General features: G+C 38.8%; 2 protein-coding genes across 3 annotated transcripts in view; one reads left to right on the forward strand and one right to left on the reverse strand.

Annotated features, from left to right (window-relative positions):
* The window catches only part of helz (helicase with zinc finger), a 63,290-nt gene extending 58,256 nt beyond the window's left edge, over positions 1 to 5,034 (forward strand). The window contains 3 exon segments of the mRNA XM_048186872.1: positions 560 to 1,070; positions 2,773 to 3,001; positions 4,078 to 5,034. Of these exon segments, the coding sequence (XP_048042829.1) occupies positions 560 to 1,070; positions 2,773 to 3,001; positions 4,078 to 4,448 (1,111 nt within the window). The 3' untranslated portion in view covers positions 4,449 to 5,034.
* Positions 5,035 to 8,427: 3,393 nt separating this feature from the next.
* cacng1b (calcium channel, voltage-dependent, gamma subunit 1b) lies at positions 8,428 to 21,615 on the reverse strand. Of its 2 annotated transcripts, XR_007184483.1 has the most exons (5): positions 21,077 to 21,615; positions 13,186 to 13,260; positions 11,001 to 11,138; positions 9,039 to 9,371; positions 8,428 to 9,001 (listed from the first exon to the last, which is right to left on the reverse strand). XR_007184483.1 is itself a non-coding variant. In XM_048186926.1 (4 exons), exons 1-4 carry the CDS (start codon positions 21,315 to 21,317, stop codon positions 9,139 to 9,141), a joined length of 687 nt encoding a protein of 228 aa, XP_048042883.1. In that variant the 5' UTR covers positions 21,318 to 21,615; the 3' UTR covers positions 8,428 to 9,138. The 2 variants fall into 2 exon arrangements, 1 of the variants encoding a protein (XP_048042883.1); XM_048186926.1 differs by having other exon boundaries at positions 8,428 to 9,371.
* Between the last annotated feature and the right edge of the window lie 2,729 nt (positions 21,616 to 24,344).

A 24,344-nucleotide genomic window follows, 5' to 3' on the forward strand; every position in this document is an offset into this window, starting at 1 on the left:
CACAGCATGTTAGTTCCACTGTATAATAATGTTTAGTTTAGCGCCCCCCCCCCCCCCCCCAAACCCCCTACAGAACCCGTACCTAACTGTGACTTCAATACCTAGGTACCAAACCATCATAAGGTACCCGTTACACCCCTATTAATTTTATTTATTTTCAATGTGATAACTTGATACTTTTGAGACATACTGATGGAAAGGAATATGAGGTGGGAGGAAAAATTGATCAATGTTGATCAAAATTGGCAATGCTTTTGCGTTCTCTCACAAATGTTTTGCATTCCCCTGAAAAAGGTGTTTGCATTCTTTGCGAGCGAAAGCAATGTTTTTTGGGAGAAGGTTTCTCAGAGAAACTAAAGTTTCTCAGGAGAACAAACGTTTTGCCAGCAAACGCAAGATTTCTTGCAAGGTTTTGTGAGCGAATGCAAGGTTTCTCTGTAGAAGGCCTATGTTTTTTGAGTAAACAAACTTTCTTGGGGGAACCGAAAACTTTGGCTATTCTGTGGTTTTGGGCTTTCTGACTATTTCCTGAGTTTTTTTCTTCCTTCTCTCTCTCCAGATATCCTGGTCTATTGCGCGAAATGCTCCCTCAAGAGCATTATGAGCAGCGGGAACCGGCCGAAATGCCCCCTCCTCAGTCTCGCCTCCTTCAGTACCGTCAAGTCCAGCCCCGTACCCCCGGAGACCTGCCATCTCCCTCTTCCTCTACTACAAATCACACCTCCGGCCCCAGTCCCTTCCCAGCTCCAGCTCCACCCTCATACCCCGACACCAGCCGAGAGATGCCCATGGGTGGCCAGCCCTTCCAGCAGCACCAAGCCTTCAATCAGGCCTCCTTCTCCCTGCCGCCCGAGCACACAGCAGGGCCTCTTCCGGTCAAGTACCTCCTCCAGGAGGCCCACTGGCCCCACCCTGGCCTACCCCAGAGCCACGTGCTGGGCCACGGCATGCCCTTTGGCCTGCAGGCAATGGCCCACAGGCAAGAGCAGGGCCCCCTCACGCAGCTGCAGCACCAGCAGCAGAAACAGCAGCTCCAGGCCCAGCAGAGCACCCTGCACAGTGTAGAAGAGGTGAGGGGTGTTTTTGTTCTGTTAAATTGTTCCCACACTTCATTCACTGCTTCGCTGTCTGTACTCCCATTTGCAGTCACTGCATATTTGTTGAAGTTGAATTCTCATCAACATAATGTTGCCTCAAATTGACAATTTCCATTGTAAATGAACAAATTATGATCACTTTGTTGCTCTAACTGCTGTAAGGGAGAAGTTTTAAAGGAATTATTGAATTTGTTTTGGAGGAAAAGTCCATGAATGAGTACTAAAACTCAGAAATAATAAAGCATTTTAGCATTTCCAGTTCCATCGTCCTTAAGTCAGTGAGTTTTTTAAATGAGTTTTTGGTTAAATGTCTGAAATAAGGTCTGTGGTGAACACAAGCTCAGCATTTTATTATACAACATAAAATACATCAGTAATACCCACTTGTAAAAGGTGGCTGACACTGTGTGAAATTAAGTGGAAATTTATATATAAAAATGAAATTTAACACAGCAAACATTCAAATCTGCTTTCTGAGCCAGAAAGAGCAGTTGTCATGTACAGGTATGAAACAACTTCGCAAACAGTCTTTTCAATCTCACAGAATCATTATTACAATTATCTAAATTTTACAAACATTCAATGTTACAAATATTCAATTTATCAAAGTAGTACTGGGATTTTATAATTTGGATAAAACACTGGTGTCAAGGGTAGCGAAAAAAATAGAGTAAATCACCCTTTGAAAGTAAGTTAACGCTTCAAATAAAGATTTTATCAATTACATCATTATACCAGTAGGTGGCGACAAGTGACTATTAAAAATGTATTTGGCATTGAATCGTTCATTCAAGAGATTTGTTCAGAAATGCTGATTCATCCAGTAATGAAACAAGAGAAGTCTTTGAGTAAGTCATTGAATCATTCACTCAAACTTTAATTAATTTGAATAAATAATTTTAAATGGACTGCAGCAAATAACGTTTTTGTCAGAACCTATAGTAAATTACGTTATTGTGTTTAGTAAGGAGAATCGTGGGACAATCATGATGTTTAAAGTCTATTTTATATACTTCACTTTCACTTTATCCAGTGAAAAAAAAAAAAAAAAAAAAAAAACACTAACAGTCAAAGAAAAGCTTGCCGTCTAAGAGCTGCATGACTGTCATTTTTGCATGCCATGCTGACAGGACCAAACTTTCCCAGTACAGGATTTTAAAATGTAAGATGGTACCCAGATGTCAAAACTACAATAAGATTTCACTTCTACTGTTAATGAAATTTTGGTAATTTACGTGGTTTTCACTATGAGATGGATAGCCTAATTGTTATATAATTCAGATGGGCTATAGGTTGTTTTTATGGTATACCCAAAAGGGTTAATTTTGTACAATGTGACTGGTGGTACATTTTACCAGTATTTACTATACTTTCAATACAAAAATTAAAATATGAAAGCATTAAAAAAAATCTTTATAAAATACAAGATTTGTTCTTCAAAAAGGCTTTTTCCAAAATGTACATCTTGTTTGGACGTCTTCTGCTACTTGTGTGATTTGGCATATAAAAATAAGCTGAAAATGGACAAAAAATAATAAAAAATCGGCTACATATCTCTGGCATTCAAATAAACTCACACTGTTTTTTAAGTTTTAATTGAAAAGTTGGACAAAAATGTATACAAACAAGTATCTCTTTGATTGCTTTAGTTTCACGCTCATTTTTTGTCTCTCAGTATGAACCACGGGGCCCTGGGCGGCCTCTGTACCAGAGGAGGATCTCCTCCAGCTCCCCACAGCCCTATCCGGACAGCCTGGATCCTCAGGACCACCCCACACCCTCCTACAGATACCCCTCAGCAGACCTATGGCTAGGCAGCAGCGGGCCTGGCCCGAGCCCCGCTCCTCTCCACAACATTCCATGTAACGGAGCGAGCCACCTCGTCCCTCACAGGGAGGTTTTAGGTGCGTTTCATTGACCTTTGCATGTGTAGGATAGATTTGTGTGATATTTGAGTGCAGTTACTCATTTAACCAGTAATATTGGATGGTTAGAAATTCTCATCATCATATCCACCTTATTTTTATCGTAAGAGCGGCTTGGCCATTTGCAACTTGAATGTGTTGAGGCTTCCATTGTCATGCACATAAACATAACAAAATTACTGAAACTTAAAACTAAAATTAAAATGAAAACTGGAAATAATGTAAAAATAAAGCTAATTCAAAATATTAATAAATACTATAATATTATATAAATAATACTAAAATAACACTAGTTGTGGTAATATATTCATATACAGTATGTAGCAATATTGTTCATTCTTTTTCTTGCAATATTGTAGAACTATTTTCAATCATCACATCTATAGAATCAACCTTAAAGGAACACTCCACATTTTTTGGAAATAGGCTCATTTTCCAACTCCCCTAGAGTTAATCCATTCAGCCGTTGTCCGGGTCTAGCGGTACCACTTTTAGCATAGCTTAGCATAGTTCATTGAATCTGATTAGACCGTTAGCATCTCGCTCAAAAATGACCAAAGAGTTTTGATATTTTTCCTATTTAAAACTTAAAACTCTGTCTTAGTACACAATGTAATTACAGAAGTGTCAAGTTTTAAATAGGAAAAATATCAAAACTCTTTGGCCATTTTTGAGCGAGATGCTAATGGTCTAATCAGATTCAATGAACTATGCTAAGCTATGCTAAAAGTGGTACCGCCAGACCCGGAGATCGGCTGAATGGATTCGAAAACGGTAAAACTCAACTGTTTAACTCTAGGGGAGTTGGAAAATGAACCTATTTTCAAAAAAAGTGGAGTGTTGTTTTAAAAACAGCGTTTAGTCACTTGAGAGAGAAATATACCAAGCAAAATGCTTGTTTAATAATGAGCACTAATGTTGTTAAGGTTATTTGTCTTTATCTGTGATCACATTAACCCCTGTACATTTGATTTCATTATATATAAAAGAGGTTATAATTGACACTTGACCCTGTGGTGTTGAAGTGATAACGATGTGTGCTAATTGTTCCTCAGTTTCGAAGGCGATGACTGTAGCGGATGAGCACGTCAAAGCCGAGTGTCTCCAGCAGTCTCCTCACCCCGCTAGCACCGCGTCTCTGCAGCACCACGGACAGTTCCCACCCCTCATGCCCAGCAAGCAAACCCCACCGGACCCGGGAGGAGGAGGAGGAGGAGGAGGAGGCAACACCAGCCCAGGGGGTCCCCAGGGGCCCGGCAACTCCAAGCCCCCGACCATGTCCTACGCCAGCGCCCTCCGAGCCCCTCCAAAGCCCCGCCCGCTGCCTGAGCAGGTCAAGAAGAACAGTGACCCCATCTCTCTGTTACAGGAACTTAGCATAGGCAGTTCAAACAGTAGCAATGGCTATTACACGTATTTTAAGTAAGTCAATATATATGAACTATATACACCTGTTAAAAAGGAAAACTGTTGAAAAAAAAAATAGAATAACAATCTTAAAAAAACTATAAAAATGTCTTTTGATTTTGTGGAATAGTTAGACATTTTGCGTTTTATTATTTTTTACTTGCTTTAGTACTAGTTGTTTCTTTTACAGTTTGGCATCTGTGATTTTACAAACCGAATCAGCATATATATAAATATATATATATATCATGAAACACCAAAACATTTGGGGAAAAAACGTTTAAAAAAATCAATAACAAAAAAAAAAAAAGATTTATGAAAAAAAGATTTTTAAAAACACCATGAATTAGCTGACCACTCAGCTGCCTGTCTTTCCTGTAATTATGTCCGCTCTCTTTGCATCCACTCCCAGAAGTAAAACTTGTTGAAGTGATTTTTCCCAGCTGGCATTTTTTTATGATGTTCAGTTTCTTGGTGTGTTTTCTTGTGCTTGCAGCTGAGTGGTGAACTGACTCTGAATAAAAAAAAAAATATTATAAAAAGTTGTATAGATGTAGACAAACTTTTCTCAAACCTGTACATATGAATAAATGAATACGAGATGACAATTGTGTGCTTTTATTATTCTACCACCACTTCCACATGTAGAATGTAAAAAAAAAAAAAAATGAATTAAAAAAAAGCTTTATCAATGAAATAGACATCTTTTAGTACATTTTTATTATGTTTGCGAATACATGGGGGAAAAAAATGTTTTTCAAGGACTCTGCTTGTTATTGAATGATGCGCCAGAAATCAAAATGCTCAATTTCATTAAGCAACAAAGAGTTGTTTGTGCTCACCTGATCAGAATATTAAAAAAATGAACCATCATGAGAGCTATAATGCTCAGGAAAAGGTTATTAGTACTGGGAAAATGTAGAAAGCTAACAAACTGGTAATTTTCATGAAGCTATTAACAGTGAAGCAAACTGATTTATTAGTGCTATGGAACTACATTAGCAGTAAACATACAGAAAATCAACATTCATTATTCTTAAATCAGAATTCTGTTCATTATTTGGCCACAGCATAGAGAATCTTTAAGGGATTAGTTCACTTTTCAAATGGAAAATTAGCCTGAGCTTTACTCGTCCTACGATATTTTTCCTACACAAACACATGGCTTCATTCAGAAGGTCTTTATTAACCCCCGGAGCCATGTGGAGTACACATTCATGATGGATGGATATGGATGGAGGCACTTTCTTCAGCTCATACTCATTGGTCCCATTCCCTGCCATTATAAAGCTTGGATACGTCAGGATATTTATTAAAATATCTCCGATTGTGTTTGTCAGAAAGATAGAAGTCATATACACCTAGGATGGTTTGAGGGTGAGTAAAGCTTGGGGTAATTTTCATTTGAAAGTGAACTAATCCTTCAATGCAATGTGTATAGCTGTTTGCTTATGTAAAATGCCTTGGAAGTTTCATAGATCGAATTGCACGACAAATAGTTTTTCGATTCTGAATCCACTATATGCATGGAATGTTCTTAAGAACTTTCCGCAATAATATAAGCCAGCTGAAAAAACTTCCGGTGAAACGTAACTTGTGTGGCTGTATCTTCAATTTTCTGAGGTAGCTTTAACAGCATCAATAGTGTAATACTTATAATCAGAATATAGTCGGTTAAATCGTCAGGCCTAGCATTAATTTTTTAATTGTTCAAACATAAAATGAGATGGAAAAGACATTGTGAGAACAACAACTGGGTACATCAGTTTTTACACTTTCCCTTCCGTTAACCAACAACGATAGAAATGGATCATTCGTTTCTACACAAGGTATGTTGGTCCTCCTTTAAAAGTAGTGATACTCCACTATAAAATGTGCCTATCTTCCCAGTATATTTTGTTCTTTCTTTATTGCTAGTTTCTTTGCCCAGCTTGACAGCTTCGCTTTAATGAACATCAGACACAATCAAGTAAAGTTAGCTTTTTTACACTAATTGAGCGATTACATGAGACATTATTCATTTCAGTAAGTCATTCATCTTTCAGCATACCTTTTGATGTTCATTCATGTTTATTTCGCGCTGTAACTAGTAGTAAAGAGGAAACTTTGCTTGATCCGCACTGCCAGTCCTCTTGAACAGCGATCTTTCGCGCCACTTAAAAGAGCGCCAAAACGGTATTTATTGTTTTAATTTCATAATAAATTGATATACTCCGAAAGCTGAAACTTCGTTTAATATCAAAAGTAACAAGGAACGAAGTTTATTTAAATATATTGGATGGGAGGCACGAGTTTGTTCTTTCTTCAACTGAAAACGGCAATAGAACGATTCTTGGGGTTTAAGAATCGATATTGATTCATCAAAATGAGAATGATTAAAATGTTGATCTAAGGCAGATCTTGAAGCAGGGCAGCGAGTGCAGAATGACATCTTGACAGCTGAAAGTTTACTGGAAATGCCTGAGCTGATTTATCGAAAACCAGGAAGTAATGCTGCGTTCCAGGCAGGTTTTTGAGCCCGTAAGTCACGACTTCAAACCACGACTCACGACTCTGTAGCGTTCCAGGCAAGTCACGCCAAACTGCCTGAGTGCAAGGAATTGTGTTAGCTATAAACAAACCATAATGCCGGACCATAAGGGGCTTATGCGCATTTACAATCATTTCTACGACATACTTATCGTTTCAGAAACATAACATTGTAATACATAATCGTGTGTGTATTATGTATCATTATTATATTATTATTAATTTGATTGCAATGTATATTTAAAAGTAATGTATATTTAAAAGTAGTGATACTCCACTATAAAATGTGCCTATCGTCCCAGTATATTTTGTTCTTTGTTAGTTTCTTTGCCCAGCTTGACAGCTTCGCTTTAATGAACATCAGACACAATCAAGTAAAGTTAGCTTTTTTACACTAATTGAGCAATTACATGAGACATTATTCATTATTCAGTAAGTCGTTCATCTTTCAACATACCTTCTGATGTTCATTCATGTTTATTTCGCGCTGTAACTAGTAGAGGAAACTTTGCAGTCCAATAATGGTAGGGGCTGCCATTATTGTTTCGTGGGCTATGTGACGTCAAAGTGCGGAACTGGGAGTACATTGATCTAGTACGAGTTCACGGGTGGAAAGTCACAGTTTGACTTCCAGTGCACTTTCACGGGTAGAAGGTTGGAAAAACACAGGTTACGGGTTGCCTGGAACGTGGCATATCCTTGCATATAGCGAACTGCCAAAATGAGTCGTCGGCAATTCCAGTCTCACTTCCTTTTAGTAGCAATATAACAGTTTGCATAATGCCAACATATGGTCTTTATTGGCTGCCTGCGAGCAAAGTCTACTTTTAACCCTCAAACACTGTAGTTGAAGCTGAGGCCTGGAAGAGTTTGGTTTGTGTTGTCGACATGTCGAGAGGACGCTTCACTTACAAAGAAAATCGCTTACAAAGCAAAGGATGAGGACTCAGCTCGAATTGATATGATAAAATCGACGCCATCGTTACAATTCGTATCACTTTGTATCAAGCACTGAGGAAGATGAAAACCGAAATGTCCCTGTGTCAGGTGGCAATGTGCATTTTAAACTTTAAGTTTAATATACTCAAGTACAATGCTAAATCACAAAGATGTATGAATAACAAAATAACCTCACTGAATACTGATGTATGAATTTATATAAGAACATTTTGTGGATTTCAGTGGTTTCATTACACTTCTTAACATAAAGCAGATATACTCATTTTAAATCCTCTCTTTTCAGAAAATGAACCAAACATGGAATCATATTAGATTGAGAATGCCTCCCTCTAAATTATGAATACCACCTGCCTCAAACTAGCAACAGCAAGTAGTAAACCATGTTTTGAAAGGCTATTGGCTATTTAAAAAAGGGACAAACTTTTAGCATGTCCCAGCTTCCTGTTTCAATAGTAAAAACATCAACAAATAAAAATGTTTGAGGGGTTTTAACAGTCTTTCTTGAGGCAGATCACTGAGAGCAGGAAGTTCAAGTGTGATACGAGTAAAGGAATATATCACAGATTAAATTACCTGAACCTGTACTAGTAATGCATTTAGATTACCTCACTTTAAAGTGCAATCTGTATTTGCTGAAACTGATCATACATCACTGGATATCATTGCTGATCCAATATGCTTTTACATTCATCCATCAGCACATTTAATGTCACCGTTTCAGAAATGACAGATTGGAAACTTATAAAAGTCCTTAAATATACATTCTAAGCTGTCATCTATTGCATATAAGAAGCATGAATGTTTTCAGATTACTGAATACCATAAACATACAAAATTCATGTTAGATATTTCATGTAGATCTTAATGGGATAGTTTACCCAAAAATGGAAACTCGCTTTCATGTATTTACAAACTTGTATAACTTTCTTCTGTGGAACACAAAAGGGGGAATTTCGACGAATCTTTACAAATTTAAAAAACACTTGCGTGGTTCCACATAATTTTTGGATAACCTATCCCTTTAAATAATTAGACGTCTGTGTAAATGCTTAGTTAAAAATATCAATGCATCACTAACATCATCTATAAATGCAATGCATCAATGCATCACTATCATCATCTATAAATGCAATGCATCAGTGCATCTCGTTGTCATTCACACTGCTAGTATGACTCCTGTGTCAGTTGCGTTGCGCTCTTACTCTGCGGTGGACGCTATACTAGTCTATGGACTCGGGGTCGGCATCCATGCAGGTCTCCCAGGGGTTTCTGGGCATGTGTGGCATTGAGATGATGAGGAGGCTGAGGCCACTGAGGAAGAGGAGGGTGAAGGCGGCGCAGGCGCAAGCGAAGGACCACGAATAGTAGTACTCGATCCATATGGTCTCGTCGCTGTCGATCATGCGTTTGACAGACTGCCTCATGACCTCCACGGAGATGACGATACACAGGCCTGTGAGGGTGAGGAAGGTCACAGAGGTTAAATGGAGAATAAAGTTGGTGGTTTAGTGGTTGGTGTCTGGGGTTTCTAGACTATTGATTCACCAGCATTGAATTACACCACCCTGCAAGTCATTTAATATGTATAAATGCTCTCAGTTGCTATTGACCTGCAGGGCTCTTGACCATTTGGTGAACTGCTAAACTGCTATTGTGTAAATATATAAGATTCACCCTTGTGATTAAGAAATGTGCTTAATTGTATTCAATGTGCACTTGTAGCATGCTTTAGATATTAAAGGATTAGTTCACTTTCAAATTAAATTTTCCTGATCCATCCAAGATGTTCATGTCTTTCTTTCTTCAGTCGAAAAGAAATTAAGGTTTTTGATGAAAACATTCCAGGATTTTTCTCCATATAGTGGACTTCAATGGAACCCAAACGGTTGAAGGTCAAAATTACAGTTTACAGCGATCCCGGACGAGAAACCATTGCTTAAAAAAAAAAAACAAGCTAAAAAACTCTATGCATTTTAACTATAACTATCTCTCTTCTTCTTCTCTATCTGAATTCCAGCAGTGTAGACAGTACTAAGTGTATTACTGCCCTCCACAGGTCAAAGTTTGAACTAAATTGTCATATACAATATGCTAGTGCAAGTATATAACAACTAGTTCAAACTTTGACCTGTGGAGGGCAGTAATACACTTAGTAGTGTCTACACTGCTGGAATTCAAATAGAGAAGATGAGAGCTAGTTCAAGATGAGCATTTATTGTTAAAACATATATTATTATTATTATTTTTATTTTTTTTTAGAAAATGAGCAATGGTTTCTCTAGATAAGACTCTTATTCCTCTTCTGGTATCATGTAGAACATTTTGAAGCTGCAATGAAACTGTAATTTTAACCATTGGGCTCCATTGAAGTCCACTATAAGGAGAAAAATCCTGGAATGTTTTCATCAAAAACCTTAATTTCTTTTTGACTGAATAAAGAAAGACATGAACATCTTGGATGACATGGGAGTGAGTAAATTATCAGGAAAATTTAATTTGAAAGTGAACTAATCCTTTAATACTTTTTGTCTGCACAAATAATGACTTTATTCAATAATTTCATGTTTTCTATGTCAGTTTTCTTACGCAGTTGACGCAATGCAGCGATTCCTTGTTTACATCCAAACGCCGATTCATTATTGGCCGATGTATTTAATGCCTTTCTAGACCTCAAAAGGTGCAATGTTGTTGCTGCCTATGTGTGGTTCAGAAACCCTCAAATTTCATCAAAAATGTCTTAATTTGTGTTCTAAAGATTAACGAAGGTCTTATGGGTTTGGAACAACATGAGGGTGAGTAATAAATGACAGAAATTTCATTAACCCTTTAAGGTTAGGTTTAGGGGTAGCTTCAAGGTTAGTACCTAGGTATTACCCAGTTATTGTAATTACTATAATAAATACATAGTAAGGAACAGGACTGTAAAATAAAGTGCTACCGTTTGAACTATAATACATGAATATTGTACATGAGAGAATTATGATATTACCATCAGATACCATCACTGTTCCATGACACTAGAAGTCATACAAACCATTAAAAATTTCAAAAAAGTATAAATTCAGTTTTACATTGTGCTTACCTGCAAAAGCAAAGAACATTCCAGCTGGTCTCAATAGGTAGTCTCTGCCCTTCCCAAAAGCCCCCAGGAGGCAGAGACTGCCCAGGGTCATGAAGGCCAAACTGAAGATAGCGATAGCAGCAGCTGAGATGTTGTACTCTGACAGAAGAAAATCATACAGTGAGTCTGAGCCTTCTTATGGGATCTAATGGAATCATTATTATTAAGTTGTTCTTTTAGAACATATCTCTGATTATGTTTAACAGAGAATCCTGTCTCTTTCAAAATCCTAGATTCTGCAGACTTCTCACAAGATTTACCCTAATACGGCAGTTTCCATAGAACTAAAGTTAGGCAATTGCCTCACATATTGGCTCCTAAAAATCCTGTCAATATACAAAATTTACCCTTCTTTGTGCCTAAGAGTTTTGCAAACATGCTTGTTGCTAATACTCATAATGGTATTTTACATGTTAAGCGCCCTGTTCTTTTTTTCTCAAATGGCTCTTTAAATGAACTTTAATTTTCCTTATCTGCTGCCTTTGACGTTCCAGCTCAGGATAACCACCAGTGAAGAGTCTGTTATTGATTTAAATCTAACGTTCAAATATGTAATATCAGTAAATTTGTGCTATGCTAATTTGCAAGCATGCTAACTGAAAAAGAAAGACTGTTTAATTCCTTAACACAAAAACCATTTGTAGCTTTGGGTGTGTTTGGTGGTGTGTGATAGGTAATTTAAAATAATAATTTCATGGTTAAGACTCAGCAATGTTGTAGTCCCAGAAAATAACTCAAAACAAGTTATTTTAGCGAGAAGCTAAATGCAACAGTTTTTAACATAAGCTAACTGTCACTTTGTGTTTTTGGTAGGTTTCTTTGTTAGTAATATCAATGTTTTAAATGCAGCTGCTTCACCAAAAGAACTCACATTCACCATAAAACTCTGTAGAAACCTTGTTCTCACAACCAAATCATTGAAGGATGACTTCATCTACCGTGCTAATTCAGATTATCTGGCTAATCAGTCTGACCTCTAGACTAATGTTGCGTTTAACGTCATTAATTAGTAATACAGACAGATCAATAGTGTGAATGACTATTGACATTTTAGGATGTGGCTTAGGAAGTGTGTGGTGATGAAGCATTCGTGCTTCGCTTCACGTCTCACTACATTCAGCACTTTATCAAATTCAGATAAGGCTTTATTCCTCTTTAACTCAATGGCCGAGCTAGAGCGTGAAATAGCCAAGATGCGCTTTGCTCAAGTAGGCGGAAAATTTAATGCCCATGGCCATATTTGGTTGCCAGATTGCACTGCCTGTGATTGGTGGATTCTTAAGTTCTAGTCTAAAGAAGAACAAGACTTTATTTTGAAAAATAACAAATATACTAGGTCATTTTGCTTATGCAAAACTCATTGTGTTCCCAGTTAACAAAAATATGTTCCATAAATGTTTAGTTATGTAAGTTATGAAAATGTTACTTCTCAATGTTCTTTGAACATTTAAAAAATGTTAAAACTTTTTTTTCTTGGTTATGTGAACATTAAGGAAACATTCCATTTTAAAACATTATGTTAATGTTACTTTTGAATGTTCTCTGAACATTCTGAAAAAAACAAATAGTAACATTTAAAAAAACGAATGTCCAACTAAATGGTTTCAGAAAAAAAGTTGCATAAATAATGATTTTGTGCAAAAGTTTTGAGAACATTATTAAAGTTAACTCGTAACAAACATTCTATTAACTTTACTGGAAGTAAATAAATTTGAGAGAACCTTGCCAGAACATTAGCCAAAGTTCAGAGAACGTTCCCTGTTAGCTGTGGTGCATTGTATTGCTAAGTTGTAGTTTTTAGCATTTAGCTTCTATGAGGTTTCTTGGTTGTTTAGATTGTTGCTATGTGGTTGCTTACTTGCCTAAAGGAAAAATAAACTTATCTCCTAACCTCTTTTATATTCTGCTCTCTAGATATGGCTTGGGTCACTCCTTCAATGCAAGTTTATGGGATTTGTTTGACATTTATCCTTTATTGGGCAAAAATAAGATGATGGCTTATAACTCTCCTCAACATGCCGTAAGATTTGATTTTTATTCGGGTTCATTTAAATTCCTAATTCAATTCTTATCCACTCATCTCTGCTTGGGTTTAAGTGAAACCTTTGCAATATCCTCCCGTGATTTCAAAGGCAGAGAACCTTACCTTTCTGAGTCTTTACTTCAAAAACTTCAGCCTCTTCCCCTGATGTGAAGTGTTTGAAGTACGAGCAGTTCTTGACTGAAAAACAAGATGAAAACAGTTATTGTAGCTGAGGGTTGCAGGTGCTGCCGTAGCCTGTCGTTACGATGCAGCCAAACTACCAATGAGCCTGCTTGACGTTTTCTCCAGAGACCATAGCTGGGTGCTCGAAAACAAGCCAGGCATTCGTGTGTGTCCGTGGAATGGATCATGAATTCTGAATTGCGTGCAGAGGGCATGTGATTGTGTTGCTGGTGTTCATTACAGGATCCTGTAGTAAGATAAGAAGTATGCACATGATGTATTATTTCTTTGGACAGGGAGGCAAATTAACCGATGAAATGTAACAAGCTTTGTTTCCTATTATTTCACCCTCCCAATTTCCTAATATATAGCCCCCTTGGGGTAATTACTAGAAAAGAGCTTCTTGCCCATATGTTCATCAGGTTACAAGTCCACAAAATCGTAAAATGAGTCCTTTGTCTCGTGTGGTCAATAGAGAAAGTCACGAGTTCAAACGGTAGGAACCTCTTCTTTAGATTAAACTCATAAAACCTCAGCATCCCCTTTGCTGGGAGAAAGACATGAGATTGGAAACTGACAGAGGAGCTGTTTGTTACGCTGGACCAAGAATCTCCACCACAAGTGGGGGTTGGGGGAGGCCTATGTATGGGTTACCTAGCAACAGGCTGGTCTTAGCTTTATTAGTAAAAGCAGACTGACAGAAGCGAGGCAATGGGATGCATCGCGCTGTGCTGCTTTAGAATGATTTACTCAGCTTATTTGACTATATCAACTCACGATGGGCCTCTGAGAGCCTTTGGCCATAATGTTTGCTGCCATGTGTAGGCTAATACACGTGTTGGGTCGTGGTCAGTTGTCTGGGCAAAAATAACCCTGCGTTAGCATTTCAATACCCTCATCCCACGATGTGAGACTTGATTTAATTGCGTTTCAAGTCCTTTGCAGCAATTGAGAGTTTGAGTGTTTTGTAGAGATTTATTGGCATGCCTCTATGTTTTCCAAGCCACTGGATGTCTTTTCATGTCCTCTTCACCTGTCTTGCTTCAGTAGGCCTGTCAGCGTCCTTCATCCATTTGACAGAGACATACAAGGACAGAGCGAACATGAATCATTCCCAGATAAAAGGGCCACTCTTGACAAATCTGTCATATTTTTTCCCCTGGCAGGTATTGAATGTGAGACCTGTGCCATGCGCCTTGCTCTGCATGTAGGCAGATCTGTTTTTTAGCATGACTGTACCTAAAGCTCAAAAAGAGCAGAGTCTTTTCAGTTCAGCGGCACCGCCGAGCAAAACGAGGAGCCGAAAATAGCAATTTGGGGCGTATCATTGACCTCGCAGGTTTGTTAATGGAAGCACTTATTTCAGGGAGGAGGTCGATTGCTGGGTTGCAGTGGCTGTCATTTTATTTTTTTACATCTTGATTAAAGCTCGCTCCATTTTGTGGCTCATGCAAACAGACCATTGGGCTTGACAAGTTGCCTTTAGTCTGAGGTTTTCAAGCGCCGTTAGGTGGCTGTGCTGTTTTTAGCCCAGTAAATATGGAGCAGTAGCTCAAGAAAACAGAGATGTCTTCTTTTGTCCATTTGCAGAGTGACCGTTAGATTCTGGGTCAATGTGAGAAGAGGAGGACACATTTAAAGCAGCTAACCCGCTAAGAGTGTTCATATCTGGGTCGCACAAGGGAAGTGGCTTCCTCTGGGGCCTCCGTGCCTTTGCAGAAGTTTGGCTGACCAACTGAGATAAAGCCCTTGCTACACAAAGGTACTAAACGAATAGTTAATCCAAAAATAAAAATTGTGTCATTACCCTAATGTTGTTCAAAATAAATGACTTTCTTTCTTCGGCGGAGAACAGAAGAATATTCGCAGTGGGTCTTCACACAGCTCTTTATTCTTAAAACTAGGCACCATCAAGCTCAACAAATGACAAAAGAACACCATTAACGTTTCATAATGGTAGTTCATATGACTCCATATTCCAAGTCTTTTGAAGCTATACAATAACTTTGCATGAGGACATAACTGAAGTTTAAGTTATTATTCATTGAAAATCTTATGATGCTTTTGGTAACAAGACATGAGAGAATGCTGTCTGGTGTCCTGCCATGACATGTCTTGATGCTGCCAACGTTCTTCAAAATATCTTCTTTGAGTTCCACAGAAGAAAGAAAGTCAACAGGGGTAGGTGAGGAAACAATGGCAAAATTTTCATTTTTGGGTGAACTATCCTGTTCTTTAACAATTAAATCCTGCAACACTGTATCAGAATCCACTAGGTGGTTCCATTTTCAAGTTGCCACTTAAATGGCTATTTTAACATAATTAACATCACTGGAAAGATCGAGAGACATTTTAACAGAGCTGAGTGTTGAATGAGTGTGAAATGCTAGATTCCCTTGAAGAACTTGATGAGTCTTGCCAACACTCATAGCTCTTCTTTTTCCTCTGTGAGAAGCGGGTCTGGGAGTGAAGCCAAGAATCATTGAGCTTGCAGGAATATAACTGCTTAAATGCTATGTTTTTGGCTCATGGCTTCTTCTGTGCAGTTCAAGAGGCCATCCAAATCTAACCACTCCCCAGGCAATGATGTTTGCAGTACTAGTGTGAACTGGGCCGCACCTTACCTCACGGGACGTCGCTCGGAATGGTTGTGCTTTGTAAGGTGTCTGCAGAGCTTTGGGGTTAGGTGCTTTCTAACCCTTTCCAGCACAAATTCTCCCACTGGGCCAGGAATAGTTGGTGTCTGCCAAGACTGCAAGCCACCACCTGATTGAACTGCTTATCTCCTAATGGTCTAAAGTGAGAGCTGCGGGGTTTGATTAGAGCAAAGTCATGCTGCACATTGGTAAACAGTCTTGGTACTGTGCAGTCCCCGCTGAAATATCTAGCATTGCTGGTCACCAGCATAAAATATGTTTTGCAAGCTGGGACCAGCTACTCCAGTTCAGCTTTGCTTGAGAACAGCATGACTATGCTGGTCCCCAGGGACGTGCACAGGAATTTTGAGGGGCAGTTGCTCTGACCTAAAAAAAGGGCAACACCCCCCCCCAAAAAAAAAATCACGGGCTATATACCACTTTACCCACAATAGCGATAATACAAAAACGAACGAATCCCTTTAAATATATCATCGTGTTTGTGTGGTAACCGTGGTATAAGGGAATAATTGACTCCGCTTCGACGAGATACCACTTCAGGTGTGCATTATTTTTCTTTCGCGTCGTCAATTATTCTTACTTGCTTTAATAGTGTTTTGACATTGACAACAAGTGCTTTTACCTCAAACTTGTTAGTTAACTCAAAGTGCAATCGCTTCTCGGTCGACATTAACACACTGACAAAATTATATTCCGAATTAAAAATATTTTTATACCACTTTTTAATGTGTGTTTGTGTAAAGGTTTTCACGAGATACCAACCTTTCGCGAACTTGTTCCAACACTCGTTCTCATGGAGGCGCGCGCGGTGTGCACGGAGGGGAGGGGCTGTGCGCGCGCGAGTATGTGAGAGAGACGCGTGAGTGAGAGACGCAGGGAAATGAAATGCAGCTAAACTTTTGCTTTATGAAAGACATTGACAAAGACGAAAACTAAGGACATTTAATCTATAATTTTATTTTATTTTAGTTAGTTTTGCCAAACACACATTACAGTTTTGGTTAGTTAGCCTATCGTTTTTTTTTTTTTTTGTAATGCCTCGTTTTTATTTTTATTTCAGTTAACGACGATGTTTTTTCCCACCTAGTTTTCGTTTTTTTCGTTCGTTTTCGTTAAAGATTATAACCTTACTCACCTTTCCGACAACGTTAAGTCGTCTCACCCGACAATCTCCTTCTAGTGCCGCTCATGCAGGCTCAGCTCAGGTGCCGGTCGCGTGCAGCGCTGCAGCCACATAAACAGAGTTTGCCCTTCCCCTACTGACTTTCACTTTCGGACGGGTGCCCGAATATGGAAGTGAACGAGGCTTTGCGATTTTTTTTTAATCTAGGCCTACGTGAAATTCTGCATCCATTGTAAGATATTTTTATTTATTTTTTCCCACCTCGGAAGGGCAACGTGAGTGGAGAAGGGCATATGGGCAGTTGCCCGGGCAACCTGAGCAACCCCCCTGTGCACGTCCCTGCTGGTCCCCCAGCTACACCAACACTATAACATTGAATTCATGCTGGTTTTTGCTGGATTTTTGAGCATACAGGAAGTGTTTGACGAACCAAAGATTTTGTTAAAGGTGATAGAGAGGATTTTTTCGTCGACTGAGAATCAAAAGACTGTTACTGAGTTTTTGAAATGAGCGCATGCGTAAGAACAGCCCCCCTCCTTCACAGCTCATTTCAAAGGAACACCTCCCAAAACTTGTGCACAAGTATTGGAACACGAGTGTTTACCACCGGCATTCGCTGTGTCGTGTTTTTTGGATTCATTATGTCGGACTCACCGCAGGTAACTCATAATCTGCAGTTGTTATTCCTGTCTCCTGAACAAAAACATTGCATGCAGCGCCTGTGAAGTGTGGAAAGTTACTGGAGAGCGCAGCCGCGCTCGTCTCTCACAAGGAACGTCACGGCAGTGATTGACAAGCCAGAGGGCCAATCGTTTACGCGATGATCGCGTAAACGATTGGCTGATGTTTTTAAGGCCCTACCTCGTGCACAGATGATGTATATTAATATTATTACTTTCAGTGCACCTAATACATAGTCTTTTATCAGTTAGTAAAGACAGTTTCAAGTAATATTGCAAAAATGTATAAAACAAAACATCCTCTTTAGCACCTTTAATTCTGACTGATGTTGACTTTGACCAGTCTGTATGTAAATATTCATCCAAGATATAGACCTCTTGTTTCTCACATTGTAAATGTGTTCAGCATTCTGTAACAAATGTTTTTGGATTTTCTAGACTATTTTAAGTTGTTAAGTGAGCAGGATATATTCAAATTTAACATATGGCTTCGGCAGGCATGTATTATGATACTAAGTGGGGCAGCAGGTGCCCGAGTCATTCCCAGCTCTACAGCACCACTCAATTTTCCAATGTAAATCTGTGGTGAAAATTGGAACTGCAGAGTGCTGTAATTGAGAGCCGCTGGGGCAGAAGTCAGACTGCCCCACTTATTTTCACATTAGCTTGTGTAAACCTTGCTCCAGACCTAGACAATATCAATCCGCTTCAGCTATGTGTATATTAGTCTGCATCAGGTCAGTAACTAGTTGGCATGTCTGTTCTTTGTATTAAATTAATGAAAGTTTAAACATGCTAATATGAATAGCTTTTATATAATTCTGTTTTGTTAGTTTTATGTTTGTTCTGAGAATATAAATGACTTTCTTTTCCTCACTGGAATTCCTCCACAACTTGTAACATTCTAAAAGAACATTCGGAGGCAATAAATACTAGGGCTGGGACAAAAAATTGATGCATCGCGATTCGTGGATTGATTCTGAGATTTTCCAAATGCATCGTGATTCTCTCTTGAATTGATTCTGAGCTTAGTTTTTAACAGCAGACGGCACTCTAGGCTAGTTTTTAACCACACGCTCAAATGCTCATGAAGAAGAGTACTCGTGCGTTCGGCTGAGTCTGAGAATGTACTTGCACCTCAGAATGCTTTTATGACGTGAGATTAATGTAAAAAGACCACTGCAAACACCCTTGTAATTTACTTCAACCTTTTCGAACTTTATGAATAATTACTTTATAGAAGGTTCAAGTGGTGTGTGTAAGGAATTGGAAGCAAGCAGAGTACGGCTGTTTCTAAAGCACACAGTGCCATCTGCTGTTAAAAACTAAGCACAGAATCGATTCGAGAGAGAGTCGCAAAGCATTCAGAAAAATCTCAGAATTGATCTAGAATCATTTCTCGATTCGGAATGCATTGATTTCCCAGCACTAATAAATACTCCATTAAGATAGCATTCTATGCATGTGTCATGTCTACTTAAAACCTGTCAATCAACATTAGTGCACAACCCTCAGGCTGAATAATGCAACCTTGCCAAAAGTGTTCTGCATGTGTTCAGCGATTACAATATAAAACTTTATCATAAACTAGCGCTAAGACCCAAAATCTGCCCTACCTAAATTTATGGTCAGGAGCCGCTACTGACTTTGACTAATAATAATGAGTTCTGAAGTGATAGTTTAGATCTATGAGGGAATAATGGCTAGTCCTATATATATTATTGATAATCTTGCATAGGCAGATTTAAATTTAAAAAACAGATTTATGACTTTTTGACTATCGGCATAAAGTCTAGCAGCTTTTTCCAGTCAAGAACCGCCCATCACTGTTTTACATTTTACACTTTAAGGAGTGGCTAAATTTGAAATATCCCTGAGAGTAAAGCACAATACATAGGTGTACTTAAGGATATCTTATTTAATTGCAGCTAAGTCTTGACCTTTCAAAGATCACAGCTCAAAGCAACTAGCTAAGGGAGCAAACCTTTGACTCCTTGTCCTCAGGAGTTCTCACTGCAGCACCTAGGAATAATTCTGGAAAAGTTTGGTTCCCGGAAATTGCATAAAGCCTTACAAACAGGTTGAAGCTTTCTGCTTTAAGAAAGCTCTTGCAATTTTGTGTGCAATACACCGCAAATGAATAGTCATCAGATCCATAAATGGTCCAATGATATTTGAGACTGATACTACATGCTGGATGATGAGATATAGTGCTCTGTAATAGCCAGTTGTCAACAAGTCTAAGATGGATAATTAGGGTTTAAACCAATTGGAACTGCAGGCAGCTGTGCTTCTTCCATCAACATCCATAGCTGATGTGAAATCTTGGGGCTTTGCTTAAAGATGAGATTCTCCCCAGACATTCACAAGAGCACATGGTGGGAGTGATCTCTCTGTTTATCCCCACAGGTCTTCCTGAAGTGTGACAAATAGAGGATGCTGGTTTTACTGCCCCCTGCATCAAATAGGTGACAGCCTGGATCCAATTACCTATTCATTCCACTTGTTTCTGTTGTTTCAGCCCTCTCTTCCATCCATCCACTCAATACTATGATCATACATCCACAACACTATCATTTTTGTGACATCATTTGATCTATATCCTGCCATCTATATTTCTCAAGACCTGAATGTTGACATAAGTATGTTAAATGCAGTTGACAGTTAATTGTCAGGAAGAGAAGGTTTCAAGGCAGTTATTCAATGTTCTGTCAATGAATGCACACAGTCTTCATCAGTCTTTACTGTCATATGAGTGAACTGCATTTAATTTTTCATACTCTTTTCTTCTTCTCCTCAATCTATTTGACCTCATGAGCTTGGGCGCAGGAATGAAATGAGGCTGATCCGTCCCTAGAGTAGCGTAAAGAACATTCGAGTTATTTCCCATCTCCCACAGGTAGATAAAGCTCATCTGCCTTTCATTAATCCGAAACCACATATCTGCTCATAAATCATCTTAACCTATCTATTATAAACTTAAACAACCAAATGACATCATAAACAGCAAATCAGCACCTGTTCAAATTCATTATCAGCCTGGTCACTGACCTCACTCAGCAATTCAAAACAGTGTAATTAAAATATACCCTTAAATTGAAGAATAGACTCCCACCCGTTAATTTTTAACTGCAGAGCTCTTAGAGAGAATAAAATATTTTTCACCTTGAACTTTCTTGCACTGCTTGTAAGATGATAGTAGGCTTGGCTTCTTCTGCTCCTCAATTTCCATTTACAAAACTTAAGATGAATGAGGTGCTCTTCCAAAAACTTAATGTGGAAGACAGATCCATGCCTTCAGGCTACATCGATTGGACGTGTGCTAATGGTGTTCATGAGAAATAATTTACAGTAGATGCGAACTTCCTTACCTCCTGGCAGGCTGATGGGGCCACAGCCTTTGCCCTGAGGGTCTTCCTCCACAATGAAGATACTCTTTTTACACAATCTCCAGAGTCCAAAGTGGGCCGCTTCGCAGGTGGTGTTGAGCTGCTCCACCCTGGGACTCAGAACCGCCCAGTGGTCCGTCACCACCGCTGCCAACATGGACGAGATGCCCACAAGGATAACCAGGAAGGTTATCTTCACCTTGGTCTTCTTGTCCTCCAGCATGGTGACCGTTAAAGATAAGTGAGCTTTGAGTTTGTATCGTAGTTTGAAAGTGCTTTTGTCCTTGAATTGATTCTTTAGTTTAGTTTACTTCTCAGGCGCTAAGAAAAACGTAAAAGTCACACGGCAACACGCTATCCCTTCAATCCAGCGTCGCTGTCTACAAATCTCTGCTTCTGCTTGGAAAAAGAGGCCAGATAATAGTGCCCTAGTTTTCTCTCTCTCTCTCTCCCTTCCTGTAGGACAATCATTTAGTATGGTGGGCTGTGTCTTTAGACCTGCCTTCAATGATGTAGGCTGAGAAAAAGTTTATTAACTAATATTGTAAAACCCGCAGCTCCTGTGGATTAAATGCAGAATTTAGTATTTAACAAAAAAGTTTTGATAAGCCACAACATGTCTGAGTTTGTATATTGGCTAACTTCTTAGAGTAGACCATGTCTGCACAGGACATGTGATCACTTACATAATAATCAATGGAACTGTCTACATCGGAAGCATCAGATGATGGAGTCTATTTTTGAGTTTCTCCATCTGTCTGAAATTATTTAATAATATCATACATAACAATTACTAGCCATCATTCCAGGGTATTTCCCTGCCTTCAGCCCAAAATGCTGGAATATGCTCCAGCAACCTAGTTGACGCTGTTTGGAAAATTATGGGATGGATGGATGGATGTAACGTTTTTTTTTTTTTGTTTTTTTTTTGGTTTGTTTTTTGTTTGTTTTTGCTTTGAATTGTATTCAGTATGTATTTAACCCTCTGGTGCTCTTCATGTGTCGGGCAAAAACTACCAATATTTTTTTTCTCTTTTTTTGATGATATTATTTTTTAAATTATATAATTATTTTGCAACAATGAAATTATTTTACTATATTTTAGTTTGATTTATTCAGTTTTTGAGCATAGACCTGAAAATTTTATTTTATAAATCTTGAATGCTTTGGAGCACAGACCTAAGTTTGGTATCTTTTTTAAAGAAAACCGATTATTGCTGAAGTGAAATTTGAACTTTGAAAAGTTATTTAAAGTTTATTGTTATGAAAAATTTACAAAAAATACTGTTTTCAAATTTTATATGAAATATATATTTTTCCAAAATATGTTTTACTCTAAAACTGTGAGAAAAGCAAAGCCATGAATCTAAACAAGCTGTGTTCCGAATGTGAGCTTGATTTCTCAAAAAATGAGCTTTCAGTAAGATTTTGTTTGGGTGCAGTACCTAGCGTATCCACTAGATGAAATTTGTTTCACACTCATTCCCAATGCCGTCACAAGTGTCACCTTTTTCAGGACGATTTAACCTTTTCAAATCATGTTTTGTGCATGTGTGTTCACATAGCAAGTGGTCAAAAATGTCCAAAAAGCACCAGAGGGTTAATTAATTTAACCTTTAAGTCAACTTGTGATGTATCCATTAATTCATTTTTACATTTATACAGAGTTTTAGCAATACTAACATTATGTGATTCTTATTTTCCTAGAAAAACCTAACTATTCTAAAACAACCCATGTAAAGGCATTTTGTATACCTATGGATTTCAGTTGAAATGAACCTATGGAGTTCATTTTACTGTTGCTGAAGCTCACAGCTGATTGATCTATTATAGTAATAAAGATTCTGAGATGACAAAGACAGACTGAAATTGTTATGGTGCAATGCACTGGACAAGACATTTAACATTTTATATGTCTTGATTTTCATCTTGTATGATTGTAAGCTGATGGCTTATAGTGTTCATTTGTCTTGTGACTTGCTTTTCCAGAGCAGTTTAATTATTTCCTCTGCTACTGTTGCTTGATTGCTGGATCCAAGAGGCTCATGGGAAATTTCCTTTTATTAGTAGATGATCTACTTTCCCTCGTCAGTGATTGTGAGAGGCTGTAACTATACCTGGATGTCAAAATGGATTTCAGTTTTAGGAGGAAACTCCAGTCTTTTACTGTTAGCTTGCATTTTAAAAATTTCCATTTGAATTTTACTATTACATAGGTTTCTTGTGTAATATAAAGAACTATTAGGGTCACTTGCAATGCCAAGCATCACTAGCTATGTTTCCATCCACCAATTTTTATGCGCATTTTGGGATATGATGAAAAAAAAAAAAACTGCATGTGCATAAATTCTAAAAACGTGTTACGGACAGATACTCAGGGAACACAGGAGTTGATGAATGGCATTTATTGACAGACAGCAGGTTTAAACAGGAATGCAGGTAGGTAAACAGGATATTTAGACGTATTGGATGATGATGAGATTCTGAAAGCAGTCTTTGTCTTACAGGTGAGGAGATCGTGGATGGATCACAGACAAGTGGAAGCACACACACTCAACAAAGGTAAGTTTTGACACAAAGATGATGGTAACACAAAAATGCTGGAGAATGGAGACAGGTGGGTACCAGGAGTCGTAGGAGATAATTGTAAGAGAAGTCCATTACGTGCAAACGAGACCAGACCCTGGAGTGAGGTGAGGTGTGTGCTTAAATGCTGAGGTGATGACAATCAGGTGCAGGTGATTGCTGAGCGTGAGCAGGTGAACTGAAGGAGGGATTATGGGAAATGGAGTTCAGGGAAGGTGAGACAGATGGTGACCGTGACAGTACTCCCCCCTCCCGGTAGGCGCGTCCTCGACAGGGGAACAACAGGGAGGGAGGGTGGGTGCCCTGGAGACCTTATAGGCTGGTGAGAGCGGAGGTGCAGGAAGGTATAAGGCCTCCAGGGAGGAGCTGAGAGCTCAGGAGGCCAGGGTGGAACTGGGGACTCAGGCAACCAGGGCGGATCTGGCCGTTCAGCCCCATGGCGGCGTGGGCAGTTCAGGGTGCCATGGTGGATCAAGTAGTTCAGGGTGCCATGGTGGCTCAGGCAGTTCATGGTGCCATGGCAACCCCAGGCTCGACCGCTACGAGTATATGCCCCCCTTGTAATTTCTTGGGAGGAGCTACGTGTCTCTGGACTGGAGTGGATTCTTGAGCGGGCTTGTGAGCTGGAGCAGGCTCGGGGACTGGAGCGGATTCTTGAGCAGAC

This window comes from Megalobrama amblycephala, linkage group LG1 (genome assembly GCF_018812025.1).
Source record: "Megalobrama amblycephala isolate DHTTF-2021 linkage group LG1, ASM1881202v1, whole genome shotgun sequence".
Taxonomy (NCBI): domain Eukaryota; kingdom Metazoa; phylum Chordata; class Actinopteri; order Cypriniformes; family Xenocyprididae; genus Megalobrama; species Megalobrama amblycephala.